At 41.3% G+C, this 15,748-nt stretch overlaps 1 protein-coding gene across 2 annotated transcripts in view; it reads right to left on the minus strand.

Annotated features, from left to right (window-relative positions):
* The window catches only part of NMD3 (NMD3 ribosome export adaptor), a 39,416-nt gene extending 25,581 nt beyond the window's left edge, over nt 1-13,835 (minus strand). The window contains exons 1-5 of one of the 2 annotated variants that reach the window (XM_046659778.1): nt 13,778-13,835; nt 13,233-13,421; nt 12,224-12,358; nt 10,354-10,450; nt 40-120 (exon numbers count right to left, since the gene is read on the minus strand). In XM_046659778.1, coding sequence (XP_046515734.1) covers nt 40-120; nt 10,354-10,450; nt 12,224-12,358; nt 13,233-13,276 — 357 coding nt within the window. In that variant the 5' untranslated portion in view covers nt 13,277-13,421; nt 13,778-13,835. Of the gene's footprint in view, nt 1-39; nt 121-10,353; nt 10,451-12,223; nt 12,359-13,232; nt 13,422-13,767 lie in introns of both variants that reach the window. The other variant, XM_046659779.1, reaches the window with a different exon arrangement.
* Between the last annotated feature and the right edge of the window lie 1,913 nt (nt 13,836-15,748).

Genomic DNA, 15,748 nt, shown 5'->3' on the forward strand with positions numbered 1-15,748 from the left:
TACACTTTAACCATGCTGAGAAAATTACATATAGCTTACCTCTTTCTGAATAGTTAGTTTAACTTTAAGTCTCTTAGAATGGGGCTCAGTCCAAACAAAGGCAGCATCTACAAGCCGTACCTTCAACAAAACACAAACAAGAAGCAACATAAGTTCCAATCTGAGGAGAAAAAAGATGAAAGAACAATTCATTGGTAAATGGATTTCATAAGATGCTTAAGGAATCTGTGATTAACATCACTACCCAACACCACCAATAAAAAAAAAGATTTATCAGCAGAGATACAACAACAAAAATCGCGAATAAGGACAATCTGATGACTATTTTAATACAACTGGAATAATTCAAGCAAAAAGTAAAATATTTGCATAGGAAAAAAACATTTTTCCCTAAAAAAAAAGTGCACTGTTTTTTGAATGGAAATTGTACTTTCCAGAAGAAAACAAAGACCTGGTAACCTCATCATCTACTAGAAATCGCATGAGCAAAAGTATATACTTGGAGGGAAAGAAAGCCTCAAAAGTAACTATAAATACTTCAAATTAGTCACAAACTCACAACATTAAAAACAGAATTATTTCTGGGACCAGCAGGGTGGCGCAGCAGTTAAGTCCGCACGTTTTGCTTTGGCGGCCCAGGGTTTGCCAGTTCGGATCCCGGGTGCGGACATGGCACCACTTGGCAAGCCATGCTGTGCTAGGCGTCCCACATATAAAGTAGAGGAAGATGGGCACGGATGTTAGCTCAGGGCCAGTCTTCCTCAGCAAAGAGGAGGACTGGCAGCAGATGTTAGCTCACCGCTAATCTTCCTCAAAAACAAAAACAAAACAGAATAATTTCTAACAACAATAACTCAGGAAGGTGAAAGAGATGGAACCTGCTTAGGTTAATGGAGATAAGAGACTATGAAAAAATAGACTATTTCATCTATGAGATCTTTTATACAAATGTCATGGTAACCACTAAACAAAAAATTAGAGTAGAGCTACAATTCACAAAAATTGAGAAAACTGAGAAAACCTCCTCAGAGAACCACCAAAATGAAATGGCAGCCAGAAATACAAAGGAAGAGAAACAATGGAAACATAAAACCAAAGAACAAGAGATAACATAGCAATATTAAGCCCTCAAATATCCATAATCACTCTAAACGTAAATGAGTTGAATTTCCCAATCAAAAGACACAGAGTAGCTGGATGGATTAAAAAACAAGATTCAACAATATGCTGCCTCCAGGAAACACATCTCAGCTCTCAAGACAAACAGAGACTGAGAGTGAAGACAGGGAAGATGATACTCCAAGCTAATGGCAAACAAAAGACAGCAGATGTTGCCGTTATCAGACAAAGCAGACTTCAAGTTAAAAAAGACAATGGGAGACAAAGAGGTGCAGTATATAATGATGAAAGGGATATTCCACCAAGAGGACATAACACTTATTAATATATACACACCTAACAAACGGGCACCAAAGTATATAAAGAAAATTTTAACAGATGTAAAGGGAGAAATCAACAGCAACACAACAATAGTAGGGGACCTCAATACCCCACTCACATCAGTGGACGGATCATCCAGACAAAAAGGCAACAAGTAAATAGTAGATTTAAATGAAACACTTGATCAGATAGACTTAAGAGATATATAGAGAGAGCATTCCATCCAAAAACAGCAGAATACACAAACAAGCGCACACGGATCATTCTCAAAGATAAACCTTATGCTGGGAAACAAGGCAAGCCTCAATAAATTTAAGACTGAAATCATCTCAAGCATCTTTTCCGACCACAATGCTATGAAACTAGACATCAACTACAAGAAAGAAACTGGGAAAGTTAGAAATATGTGGAGGCTAAACAACATGCTACTGAACAACCACAAAAGAGAAATTTAAAAATATCTGGAGACAAATGAAAATGAAAATACAACATACCAACTCTTACGGGATGCAACAAAAGCAGTCATAAGAAGGAAATTCATAGGAATACAGACCCACCTCAACAAACAAGAAAAATCTCAAATAAGTAACCTTAAACTGCACCTAATAGCACTAGAAAAAGAACAAACAAAGCCCAAAGTCAGGAAAAGGAGGGAAATAAAAATCAGAGCAGAAATAAATAAAATAAAGACTAAAAAAAACAGTAGAAAGGATTAATGAAACTAAGAGCTGGTTCTTTGAGAAGATAAAAAAACTGACAAACCCTTAGCCAGACTCACCAAGAAAAAGAGAGAGGGGGCTCAAATAAATAAAATTAGAAATGATAGTGGAGAAAATAAAACAGAAACTGTAGAAACACAAAGGATTATAGAGAATACTATGAAAAAGTATATGCCAACAAACTGGATAACCTAGAAGAAATGAGTAAATTCTTGGATCTTGGATTCAAACAACCTCCCAAAACTGAATCAAGAAGAAACAGAGAATCTGAATAGACCAATCATGAAGAAACCAAGAAATCGAAACAGGAATCAAAATCCTCCCAAAACACAAAAGTCCAGGACCAGAATGCTTCTCTGGAGAATTCTACCAAACCTTCAAAGACGACTCAATATGTATCCTTCTCAAACTGCTCCAAAAAATTGAAGACGACGAACACTTCCTAACTCATTCTATGAGGCCAACATTACCCTGATACCAAAACCAGGCAAAGACAGCATAAAGAAGGAAAATTACAGGCCAATATTGCTGATGAACACAGATGCAAAAATCCTCAACAAAATGTTGGCAAACTGAATAAAGCAATACATTAAAAAGATCATACACCACGATCAAGTGGGATTTATTCCAGGGATGTAGAGATGGTTCAACATCTGCAAATCAATCAATGTGATATACCACATTAACAAAATGAGGAATAAAAATCACATGATCATCTCAATAGATGCAGAAAAAGCATTTGACAAGATCCAACATTCACTTATGATAAAAACTCTGAATAAAATGGGTATAGGAGGAAAGTACCTCAACATGATAAAGGCCATATATGACAAACCCACAAACATCATACTTAATGGTGAAAAACTGAAAGCCATCCCTCTGAGAACAGGAACAAGACAAGGGTGCCCAATCTCGCCACTCCTATTCAACATAGTACTAGAGGTATTGGCCAGAGCAATTAGACAAGAAAAAGAAATAAAAGGAATCCAAATTGGAAAGGAATAAGTGAAGTTCTCACTCTTTACAGAAAAGTATTAGAAATAATCAACAACTACAGCAAAGTTGCAGGGTATAAAATCAATTTACAAAACTCAGCTGCATTTCTATACACTAACAATGAACTAGCAGAAAGAGAAATCAAGAATACAATCACAACAATAAGAATAAAATACCTAGCAATAAACTTAAGCAAAGAGGTGAAAGACCTATACACTGAAAACGATAAGACATTGAAAGAAATTGAAGAAGACATAAAGAAATGGAAAGATATTCCATGCTCATGGGTCGGAAGAACATGGATATGTTAAAATGTCCCTACTACCTAAAGCAATCTACAGATTCAATGCAATCCCAATCAGAATCTCAGTAGCATTCTTCATGGAAATAGAACAAAGAATCCTAACATTTATAAGGAACAACAAAAGACCTGAATAGCCAAAGCAATCCTGAGAAAAAAGAACAAAGCTGGAGGCATCACAATCGCTGACTTCAAAATATACTACAAAGCTATAGTAATCAAACCAACATGGTACTGGCACAAAAACAGACACACAGATCAATAGAACAGATTTGAAAGCCCAGAAATAAAACCACACATCTAAGGACAGTTAATCTCCAACAAAGGAGACAAGAACATACAATTGAGAAAGGAAAGTCTCTTCAATAAATGGTGCTGGGAAAACTAGACAGTCACATGCAACAGAATGAAAGACCAGTATCTTACACCATACACAAAAATTAACTCAAAATGGATTAAAGACTTGGATGTAAGACCTAAAACCATAAAACTCCTACAAGAAAATATAGGCAGCACACTATTTGACATTGGTCTTGGCAGCATCTTTTCAAATACCATGTCTACTCAGGCAAGAGAAACAAAAGAAAAAGTTTAGCAAATGGGACTACATCAGACTAAAAACCTTCTGCAAAGCAAAGGAAAACACGAACAAAATGAAAAGACAACCCACCAACTGGGAGAAAATATTTGCAAATCATTTATTTGACCAGGGGTTGATCTCCAAAAAATATAAAGAACTCACACAACTCAACAACAAAAAAACAAACCAGTCGATCAAAAAGTGGGCAGAGGATATAAACAGACATTTTCCCAAAGATATGCAGTTGGCCAATAGGCACATGAAATGATGTTCAGTATCACTAATTATTAGGGAAATGCAATTCAAAACTGCAATGCAATATCACCTTACACCAGTCATAATAGCTATAATTACCAAGACAGAAAACAACAAATGTTGGAGACAATGTGGAGAAAAGGGAACCCTCATGCACTGCTGGTGAGAATGCAACCTGGTGCAGCCACCGAAAAAAAAACAGTATGGAGATTTCTCAAAAAATTAAAAATAGAAATATCATATGATCCAGCTATCCCACTACTAGGTATTTATCCAAAGAATTTGAAATCAATGATCCAGAGATTTATGCATCCCATGTTTACTGTAGCGCTATTCACAATAGCCAAGACATGGAAGCAATCTAAGTGCCCTTCTACAGATGACTGGATAAAGATGATGTGGTATATACAAATGGAATAGTACTCAGCCATAAAGAGACGAAATCATCCCATTTGCAACAACAAGCATGGACCTTGAGGGTATGATCTTAAGTGAAATAAGTCAGACAGAGAAAGACAAATGCTGCATAATTTCACTCATATGTGGAAGATACACATGCATGGATAAAGAGAACAGATCAGTGGTTACCGGAGGGGAAGGGGGTGAGCAAAAGGGGTTAAGGGGCACAAATGAACAGTGACAGACAAAAATTAGACTAATGGTGGTGAGCACAATGAAGAGAGTGATAAATACAATGTATACCTAAAATTATACAATGTTATAAACCATTATGATCTCAATAAAATTACTGGGGGGAAAAAGTATATACTTGGATTACTCTTGCCACATGTGACTTAAAAAAACAAAAAGGAATAAACATTCCTTAGAGTTTGTCTCATGCACTGAATACTGAATCCACAATGGTAATTCACTGCTAAATCAGCAGGATAGGAGGCCGCCAAAAACAGTCAGCTATATGTGAGGAACTGAACGCAGCTCAATATGGCTAAAATGGGTGTTTTGAGGAAAGGGGTGGGGGAAGAAGAATGGAGGTTGTTTCAATAACTTGGGCAGGAATTCTAAGTGACTGAGAGGCTCTGGAAATAACAGAAGTGGAAAGATCCAAGAGCTATTTAGGACATAAAATCTATAGGATTTAATGATTACAGGACATGGGAAGAAGGAAAAGGAGATTCTGGAATGATGCTCAATAGATTCCAGCTTGGGCATCTAGGTGATACTATTTTTCTAACACAAATAAAGAACAGTTTTGATGGGAAGAAGATGCTGCATTTGGTTTCAGACATTTGAGTTTAAGAGGATTTATCTATGAGACATCCAAGTGAAGTTTTTCAGCAGATAGTAAGATCCACATTTGGTCTGAAGCTCTATGGAGAAATCTGAACTGTAGATGACAGATTTGGGAGACATCAGTGGGCAGACAATAATTTTATCAAGTCGCATCTGTTGAGAACTAGACCAGCTGGTGTAGATGCAGCACTCTAGAGGAAAACCCTCCTCATATGACTTACCCCCCTAAAACAAAGCCTAGTAGTCAACAAGCCACACCAGGTACAAAGGTGACAGGCAGCTTCTTAGGGTGCAGTCTCCACCTGCAGGGGTCAAGAGGAAGGCCCACGGGCACTATCTAAACCTGTCCTTCCCTCAGCCTCCAAGCCCCATTTGCAGTAATGGAGAGAGGACCCTGGACATCTACTTCACCGTTCCCCAACAAAGCCTCCCCACTCTATCTGTCCTCAACCAAGCAGGACTAACCAACCCTACTGGACCCTTTATCCTTCTTTACCACAGTCCCAGACACCTCAGCCATCCCTCATCTCCCACACTCCCCATTCTGTCCCCAAATCCTGAAACCCTTTTACTGTGCCCTCTGGAACTCAATATTCACTAACAATAAAACCTCCTAAATCCTCAATTTCTTTGTTGAACATTCCCTCCACCTTTTAGATGTCCTGATTATATACACTGCTCCCCCTGTGGCTAATTAAAGTAATAAGTGATTTTTTTTTTCTCATTTTCTTCCTATCACTGGACCAGGAGCCAGACAGGCACCCTCCTTGCTCTTAATTGCTAGTTGTAAATCATTCTCCCTGCCTCCTCCTTAAATACATCCAGCTTTGAACCTGAAGTCTTCAGGCTATGCCACCCACCTCTCTTTGTTATAGTCATCTGTTAATCTTTGGGCCACCTGCTCTCATTTCTCAAAGACTTTAGCTCCTGGCTCCCTGTCACTCTTTCCAACAATAATATTAACACTTCGTGATTTCAATCTCCTCATAGACAATCCCCACAATACCACGGCCTTTCCATTCTTTGAATTCCTTTCCCCTCAAGATCCCGTCCTCTTTCCTATCTCAGCTACTCAATACCCTTTTTATTATCAATAAGTGAAATCTCTCCAAAATCTCAATTCCAAACCCCTCACTCCCTGGCTACCACCTCCCATTTTTCCAGCTCATTTTCTCCAGTTCCTGGGCACCAGAAACCCTTCAATCCACTGCAACCTAAAATCTATTCATTCTACGGACTTTTCATCATCCCTCATCCCCCGTTATGTACTCACTTCCATACTATCCCAGCTTAATCTCAAGATCAGTCATCAAAATCATTCCCACTCACACACTCAATTCCCTTGGTCCCTCTCTCATTTCACCTTAGTCACTTGGCTAAATCATAACCTTGGTTAAATCCAATGTTCTTGCCTGCTCTACGGCTTACCTGTGCAGCTGATGGGCCTAGAAAAATCAATACACACCATGTTAGTCTTTAAATTTGTAACAGTAACCCTTAGCACTGCCCAGCAACCATACATCATCATTCTGGAAAAATTCTCTCTCCTACTCTCCTAGAGGACTATTTCATACCTTCTCCTCTCTCCTGAAACATCTAACAGTAGCTTTTCCCTCATAGCTACTGCCCATGCTTCTGTCCCCTCAATAAAAAAAGCAATCAGAAGAGATTCTCCAGACGCTCCCACTTACCACATCTGTTACCACAGATGAGCCGTCCATGTGCCTATCAAGAGCAACCTCTAGAACGCCCCATTAGAGAGCAGAGATCTGTTTTGTTCCATGAAATATTTCAGGCTCCCAAAATGGTGCTTGGCAGAGAGTAAGTGCCGAATATTTGCTGAATGAACAAACAAACATGCTCTTCCACTAGTATGCTATATTCTGTCTCTTTTCCACTCCTCAAGGACATCCCCCAGCCAATTATTCCCTCTGCAGTTTCACAAATCTTTCCCTCTGTACTCTTTCCCAAGTAGCTTACAAATATACTGTAACGCCTCCCATCTTAAGAAATGTGTCCCTTCTCCTTATTTCTCTCCATCCACTAACCCATTTCTTTGTTTCCCTTTGCAGCAAATCTCAAAAGAATTATCTACACTTGCTGCATCCAATTCCTGTCCTCCTATTCTCTCATTTCCATTCAAATCAGGTCTTTACCTCCACCACTAAAGAAATTGTTCAAAGTCACCAACCATCTCTACATTGCTAAACCTACAGAACTCACTACTTGACCCATCAGCTGCAAATCACACAGCCAGTCACTCCGTTTGTAAAATGCTTCCTTTGCCTTCCAAGACACCACACTCACCTAATTTTTCACCTACCTCACTAGCAGCTCCTTTTCAGTGTCCTTTGCTGATTTCTTAAACTTTTATCATTAAAGACCCCAGGATTCAGTCCTCAAATTTCTCCCCTTCTCTATCAATACACTCTAGGATATCTTATTCAGTTTCATAGCTTTAAATACCATCTATATCTCAAATTCATTATCTCCAGTCCAGACCACTCTCTTGTTTATTTACCTAGCTGCCAACTCAGTATTCCTACTTCCATATCTAACAGCCATCTAAGCAACACTTTGAGATGACCTCTGATCTCTCCCGCCTTGACCTGCTCCTCTTGAAGCCTTTCCTACCTCAATAACAGCAACTCCCTTCCGTCTCAATAAACCCATCCAGCTTCATCACTAAATCCTACTACCTTCAAAACAGATCCAGAATCTGTCCACTTCTCACCACCTCCGGGGCTGCCCAGTGACCAAGTGGTTAAGTTCGCGTGTTCCGCTTCGGTGGCCCAGGGTTTCACCGGTTCAAATCCTGGTCACGGACATGGCACTGCTCGCCAAGCCATGCTAAGGCAGCATCCCACATGCCACAACTGGAAGGACCCACAACTAAAAATACACAACCATGTACTGGGGGTTTTGGGGAGAAAAAGGAAAAATAAAAAAATCTAAAGATTCCCACCTTCCATCCTAGCCCCCAACCCCATCACATCTATTCTAAACACAGCTGCCAGAGGGATCCTGATAAATCGTAAATCATTCATCTCTGTACTCCACCCTATATCCTCTATGCCCATTACATTCAGAGTAAAAACCAGTCCTTACAAGGGCCTACAAGGCCTGACCTACTCTGGCTTTCCATGACTTCTCTGGCTTCATCCCCAACTATTTTTCCCCTCCCCGCTCCGCTCTAACCACGCAGGTATGCTCCTGCCTCTGGCCTCTACACTTCTTTTCTCTACCCACAATGCTCTTCTCCAGATTTCTGCACAGCTCCCTCCCTTACTGGCCTTTACTGTTTAGTCAAATGTCACCTTATCAGTGAGGCCTCCGCAACAACTCTATTTTAAATTGCAACTCTTCCTTGTGCCAGTCTTATCCCCTTCCTGGTTTTTTCCTCCCCAGAATTTATACTTACTTATCTTGTTCCTTGCCTACTCCACACCTTCCCCGCCAATTAAAATAAAAATTCCCTAAGACAGAGGTTTTTGTCTCTCTCATTCACTGCCAGATCCCCAACACCAAAAGCAGACTGGCACAGACCTGACACCTAATAAACAGCTTCTGAATAAACTAATGAAATATTAAAGCTCAGTAGACATTTGATGAAAGCCTGACATATGAAAGCGAAAGACCAAGTTACACAACAAACTGACTCCAGGAAAAAACCAAAGACAAATCAGGGAACAGAAAGAAATTAAAAAAAAAAAATTATCAAACTTTCAGAAAAATTCAAGAACAAAATGCATCAAGAACATTAAAGAGTCTGGAACTTAAAAATATTACTGCTGGAAAAAAATCAATACAAAGATTGGAAGATAAAGAAAAGGAAATATCCAGGAACCCAGGAAAAAAGACCAAAGGATTACAAAGAAAGACCAAGTTTTAGGCCAGTAAGGCCAACATTTGAATAACAGAAACTCCAGGGAGGAAAATAAAGTGAGAAATTTCAAAGAACTATTACAAGAAATGTTATCAGAGCTTAAAAGACAATCTGATGGCCGTCAAACCAAAAGAGTCCATTTCAACTAAAAACACACCTAGTGGAAATGAGTCATAAAGTTTAACATAAAGAAAACTGAAAGTGTTACGTAGAGAGGTAAACTGGACTGACAAATCTATTTGACTTTTGGAGACATTTAAGCACCGGTTTTTTTTTTTTCTTTTTTGAGGAAGATCAGCCCTGAGCTAACATCTGCTGCCAATCCTCCTCTTTTTGCTGACAAAGGCTGGCCCTGAGCTCACATCCATGCCCATCTTCCTCTACTTTATACGCGGGACGCCTACCACAGCATGGCTTGCCAAGCAGTGCCATGTCCACACCCAGATCCAAATGGGCAAACCCCAGGCCACCAAAGCAGAATGTGCACACTTAACCCCTGAGCCACTGGGCCCGGCCCTTGCACTGATTTTAAGTAACAGGCACAAATGTTTTCTTTCCAGGGCAGTAATGAAAATAAAAAGAAACTGAATACCAGAGCCCTAATACTATAACCTCCTAAATTATGTTTAGTGATGGTTTTATATAAATATTTTCAGAAAAAAATATTGTACCTGAGGATCTCAATAAATCATGAATAAAAAAATTGATTCTATATTAAATCTTGTAAAGTAAAAAGATTTTCATTTCCATAAGAAAATAATATATATAATTTTAAAAATGAAAACAGCATTTGTAGTAGAGTGCTTACCGATAGTATTTATTAGCAACATTGAAAGACCTACTCATACAAGGATTTCCTGAAAAGGATAGATTATAAAAAGAAAACAACACACCTATAAAAACTGATTTTAGCTACTTGACCTACCTTGCTCAGAGGAGCTTTGATTTTCTTCAAACACAAAGCAAGAAGTTCCCTGGATTCTAATGCACATTGTATCCAAGTTCCTGGTGGCTGGAAATATCTAAAAGAGAAGATAATACATTGAAACCCAGCATCTCTCAGGAAACACAAAAATATCCAAATAACACTGATTATTAACCAGATATAACAATACCCATGAGTGATCTGAAGCACTTATCCCAAATAAATTTTAATAGTTTCAGAAAACTTTTAATTAGACCAGTCGCCGTAGTTGAAAAGGTAAAATTCTGAGTATTTGAGAAAGCCAATCTGAAATAACCTATTAAAGAAGTCTGATTACTTTAGACACCAGTAAGAATTCCAGTGAGGATGACAAAATGCCCAAGAGTTCCTTGAAGCTATGCTCTGAAAAACAGGTAGAAATCATCTCAAAACAGCATTAAACCAGTTATAATGTACATCTAAAATGTTTGAGAACTGCTTATTTCTCACACACAAAACAAGGAAATTAGTACCTCACACCATGTATCAACAATAGTTCAGACTATTCGCCTATCTCAAGTCTCTTCCAAATTTTAAATGGTAAAAATCAACTTTTAGAATCTTACATAAAGCCTGACTAAATTAAAACTTAAATCCCTCATGCATGTGCTTTAAGTTATTTAGCCCAGCCCGCCCAGGCCTTAGGACAGTGCCTAGCACACAGTAAGTGCTCAGTGTTTGTTAAATACATAATACTTCTAAAAATGTCATGTCAATGATTCTTTTTGCCATACTTGTTAAGTGAATGTTCTCATTTTTACCTGTAAAGGTTTATTCAAAAACTTTAAACAGGTCCCTTTGTTATAAGCATGCTTTTGGCATTAGAAAGAGCATCATGTGTCATCTAACAAAGCCCCCTCATTCTGATGAGGAAATTAAGACTCAGGTTAACTGGCCAAGAGTTTCAAAAAACTAACTTGTGAGAAATCCAAGACAAATCAGGTCTCCTGATTCAGTGCTGTCTCATTCCAGCATGCTTTTAAGAATAGCAAATACTTACAACAGATTAAGCCTCACACTCGCCAAGCTTGCAAACTGTAAACTCCCTAAAACAATTTCACCTGTTTGCACGTAAGTACATGTTTTAAGCATTTTTCTGGAGAGAGAGTTTCCAAATTCTCTCATGAACCCCTCTCCCGCAAAAAAGTTAAGAACCACTCGAGTCCTAATCCATTTGGAAAATTATAATTTTATATGGGCAGTTTCACTGGGCAGTTTTGTTACTCAAAGGCCTACTAGATATAAGCTGTTTATGCCAACTACTAAAGAAAACAAAGGGATAAAACACTAACTTTCAGAAGAAGACGTCTGCCTTCAAATCCAGTCTTTATTTCAGACAACCCCAGATATGGTTTACTGAGCTTTATTTCCATCAACTACAGTCATTTTGGTTACATGGGAACATTAACAGATATAATTCTTAAAACACACTGTTAAATTACTTAAAACATAAGATGCTTTTTATTGTACATAGCTTCCAGTGACAAACCATCATGGCAATAACAGTAACACGTCCTTAATGATCTGCTCTCACTTTCACAAACATCAACTCATATCTACTAACTGTACACATCAAATCTATTACTCCCTTAACAGAAAACGACAGATTCAAATACCTTTATAGTATCTTACGAGATTAGCAGGACAAACTAGAAAAGTACACTACAAAACTGCAAACTCTAAAATCTTTGGTGACACCAACATAAATAAAAATTAAATCTCAATTTTACATGCTTTTTTCTCTGTCTCTTGGCGTAACCTCGGCATATCCCTGTGGCTCTCCTGTATATGAATCCCAGCTTAAGTAGGATAAAATAATACCGCACCGTACCTTTGGCATTGTTTGCAGAAAGACACAGAGACTTGCTTTGGGATGCCTTGGCTGATGTCTACTTTACTTCGCAAACAGGCCACACAAATATTGGCAGGATTTGGACTAATTGGGACACCACACTCGCAGCACAAGCTTAAATAAATAAAGCATAAATTTCTCAAATTAGATTTCATAAATGCACTGGTTAAATTCAAAAACTATCAAACAAAGGCTTTCAAGTTAGGCTATCGCATCTCTGCCCTTTTTTAAAAACTGACTTAGAGCAATCTTCAAAGATGTAACAGATAAAGAACAAGCCTGGAAAACTAGGGCAAAAAAACAAGGATGGCCACAACTGCAAAAAATCCTGAATGAATACGGCCCATGTCTAAAGAGTCTAAATTATTTCTGATAGTAATCACGAGACAGCTTTACGGTCCAAAGGCAATCTTTTTAAAGCCTCAGCATCACACAGGGACTGCCCAAGTGTAAACACTTACCTAGAGCAGAAAACGTTTTAAAACAGGGAAAGAGTACCGTGTTCAGTGATTCAGGACCAGCGACGGGGTTGTCATCACCCCAAGTGCAGTGGGGGCAGAACATGTTTAAGAATCACTGAAAAGAAACGCTCTATAATTGGTGATGTCCAGTATGGTGGCCACCAGGCACACGTGGCTCACGAGGACTGGAAATGCAGCTCGTATAACCGAGGAACGGAATATTTAATTTTATTTCATTTCAATTACTTTGCATTTAAACAGCCACAGGAGGCTAATGGCTATGGAAGGGGCCAGCGCCAAGCTAGAAGAATGTATGGTGAACACCACTCTCAAAGCAAGTATTTACTACAACAAATTGCCACCTAAAAATGAATTCTATTCTCTCAGGAAATACGGCTTGTCATTTTTCCCACTGAAGACAAAATAAATCCCCTCTCTAAAAAAAGAAAGCTCTCCCCCCCGTAGGTGTCAAAGAGTCACTTTAGCATCTCTACGTCGGAGCGGCTTGGGAACCGGCCGCGACTCACATGTGTCCGGGGCTGCGCTCGGCGGCCTCCGCCATGTACTCCATTTTCCGGGGCCCCCGATGTTACGAGAGCGCGCCGCGGGATCTCAGCCTCGTCTGCTCCCCTCGCGACCCGATCCTCCTCCCGCCTCTCCGAGGAAGGCAGCCAAGCGCCACAACGCGGCAAACAGACGGCAATTCCGGGCGGGGACTGTGGAAGAGGGAACTCCTTTGACACCAGCGCCCAGAGGATGGCGGGGCCTGCCCCGCGAGGCCTGCCCGCGGACCCCTGGCGTCGTCTGGGCGCCCTGGCCCTGCGGCGGCCAGACCGCGCGGCCCGCCGCCCGAGTCTCCGGGCAGTGTCCCCGCGCCCGCCGGCCACCCGCCCGACACGGCGGCCACACGCGGCGCGCACGCGGCCCAGGCCGACCCGAGCCCGGTGAGTCCGCCCCACGCTCTCCTCCGGGACCCCGCGCGACAGCCGCACGGTCCCGGCCCCCAGAACCACCCAGGGCCTCTGGCCCAGACCCAGGTGAGCGGAAAAATCGCGACGGAACCTTTCCCTACCGCCGCCCGGGGGAGCCAACGCAGCCAGCACCGGTACAGTGAAGATCTCGCGAGAGAAGAGCTCGCAATCCCGTGGGCCGAGCGACGCGAGTTAAAGGGGCGGGTGTGGGCGGGGGAAGGCGGGGCACCGGCGAGCGGCGGGGGTGGGGCGGGGCGAGAGCCGGGAGCTGCGGGGGACAACGGGGGGACACGCCCTGGGTTCCCTAGTCCTAGGGTGACTGAGACTGCGCAGACCTTCCAGCCCGCCACTGGGTTATTCTCCTTGCCGGTTCTCCCTGGCCAGGGTTCACTCCAAGTCAGCCTGGCCCACGTGTAGAAATCACTTTCCAGATATCCGGATGGGGAGCTTGCTTCTTAGTCAAATGACTGTATAAAAGTTATCTGTAAACAGCCCCGCGTCACGCAAAGAATTAAAGTCCACCACGGGCAGCGCCTTCGCCTGTTGTTCACCATCGTGTGCCTGATGCCTGCCACATCCGAACCTCGCAAATGATGTGTTGAACAGATGAAAGAAACGGACGGCATAATTATTTGTGAAGAAGTCTATTTTTAGACTTCTCTCTTTATTAGAATGTGCTTGCTTAATATTTCCTTAGGACTTTGTACCTGATCTTAGAGCAGCACAGACCGTGTCGGTCACTCTCTCATGACAGAATTTCAAATATTTGAAGAGCACAACCGTATTTTTTCTGCGTTCTCACCCCAAATCTCAAGGAATAAGTAAGGTCATCTTGTTGAAGGTGATCAAAGGCGGCCTCCGATTTTTTGCCTAGGGGACTTAAGGAGTCTCTCATACCTTCTCCTTATTTCCAGACTCCATCCCTCCTTCTAAAACGCTAATCTGATTTTGTCACACTCCCTGCTTTTAATCCTTCAGTGGTCTCTGATCGCCTTCCAGATTATTTCCAATTTCTCTGCATAGGAGACTGGTCAGCTTCTAACCCTGACGTACTCTTTCACATTCCTAAGCACACAGCTGTGCAGAAAGACTGGCAGGTCCTGCAGGAATTGGTCTCCCTTTGCTTATACCTGTGGCGCTCCACTTTAAAGATTAAGCTCGAGAATCCTGTATTAGTTTTCTATTGCTGCTGTAACAAATTATCACAAATTTTGTGGCTTAAAACAACACAACTTTATCTTACAGTTAATGGAAGTTCTAAGTCTGAAAACATGCTCCTCCGTTATGTATGGTCCTATTGAGGCGGGGTCGGTGAGCCGAGGAGTCGAAAGAAAGATTTCTTAGACTCTCAAGATCTGGCAGTAGTGCTCTTTTATTTAGAGAATAGTATAGAATAGCATGGGGACAGGACCCATGGGCAGTCAGAGCTTCTGCTGCCACCGCTTCTGCTGCCCCCGCTGGCAAGGGGACAGGACCGATGGGCAGGCAGAGCTGGTGTGTGGGGACAGGACCCACGGGCAGTCAGAGCTCCTGCTGCTGCCCCGAGTTGAGGGTTAGGGCTAAATTTAAGGCATGGGTATGTGAGTCATCTCTTTACAAGACAAAGCAATAAAAGTTAAAATGGTACCAGTGCCGGTAGGGTCCGGCCATTGGGCGGTCCCACAACTTTTAGATAAGGATCAAACCGGATTGAGTAAATGGCAGAAGTCACCGCTCAAATATTGTCTTCAACTAAAGACAAAGGAGGATTTTGGGGTGGGGGGGTCAGTTACATGAGGTTGCCAGACAGTAAACAACTTAAGTTCTTGCCTTCCCCATTAAGAGTTTCCAGAGATAAGTCCATCCCCCCTTCCTCCTGGCGCAGAGAGGGAGGCATGGAGATTTCCTTCACAAATGCAACTGTCTCTGATCAAAGGGCAAGCAAATTCCACTCCTCGGAGCCTGCTTCTTATCTGCAGTTTTAAAAGTAACCAGCCTAAAAATCCTCATCACTATAACATGTTTATAGCAGGTGTATGCCTCTGTAATAGTGCTAACGACATTAAACTGGATCATAAATTTCCTACTCTGCA

Source organism: Equus quagga, chromosome 4 (genome assembly GCF_021613505.1).
Source record: "Equus quagga isolate Etosha38 chromosome 4, UCLA_HA_Equagga_1.0, whole genome shotgun sequence".
Lineage (NCBI taxonomy): Eukaryota > Metazoa > Chordata > Mammalia > Perissodactyla > Equidae > Equus > Equus quagga.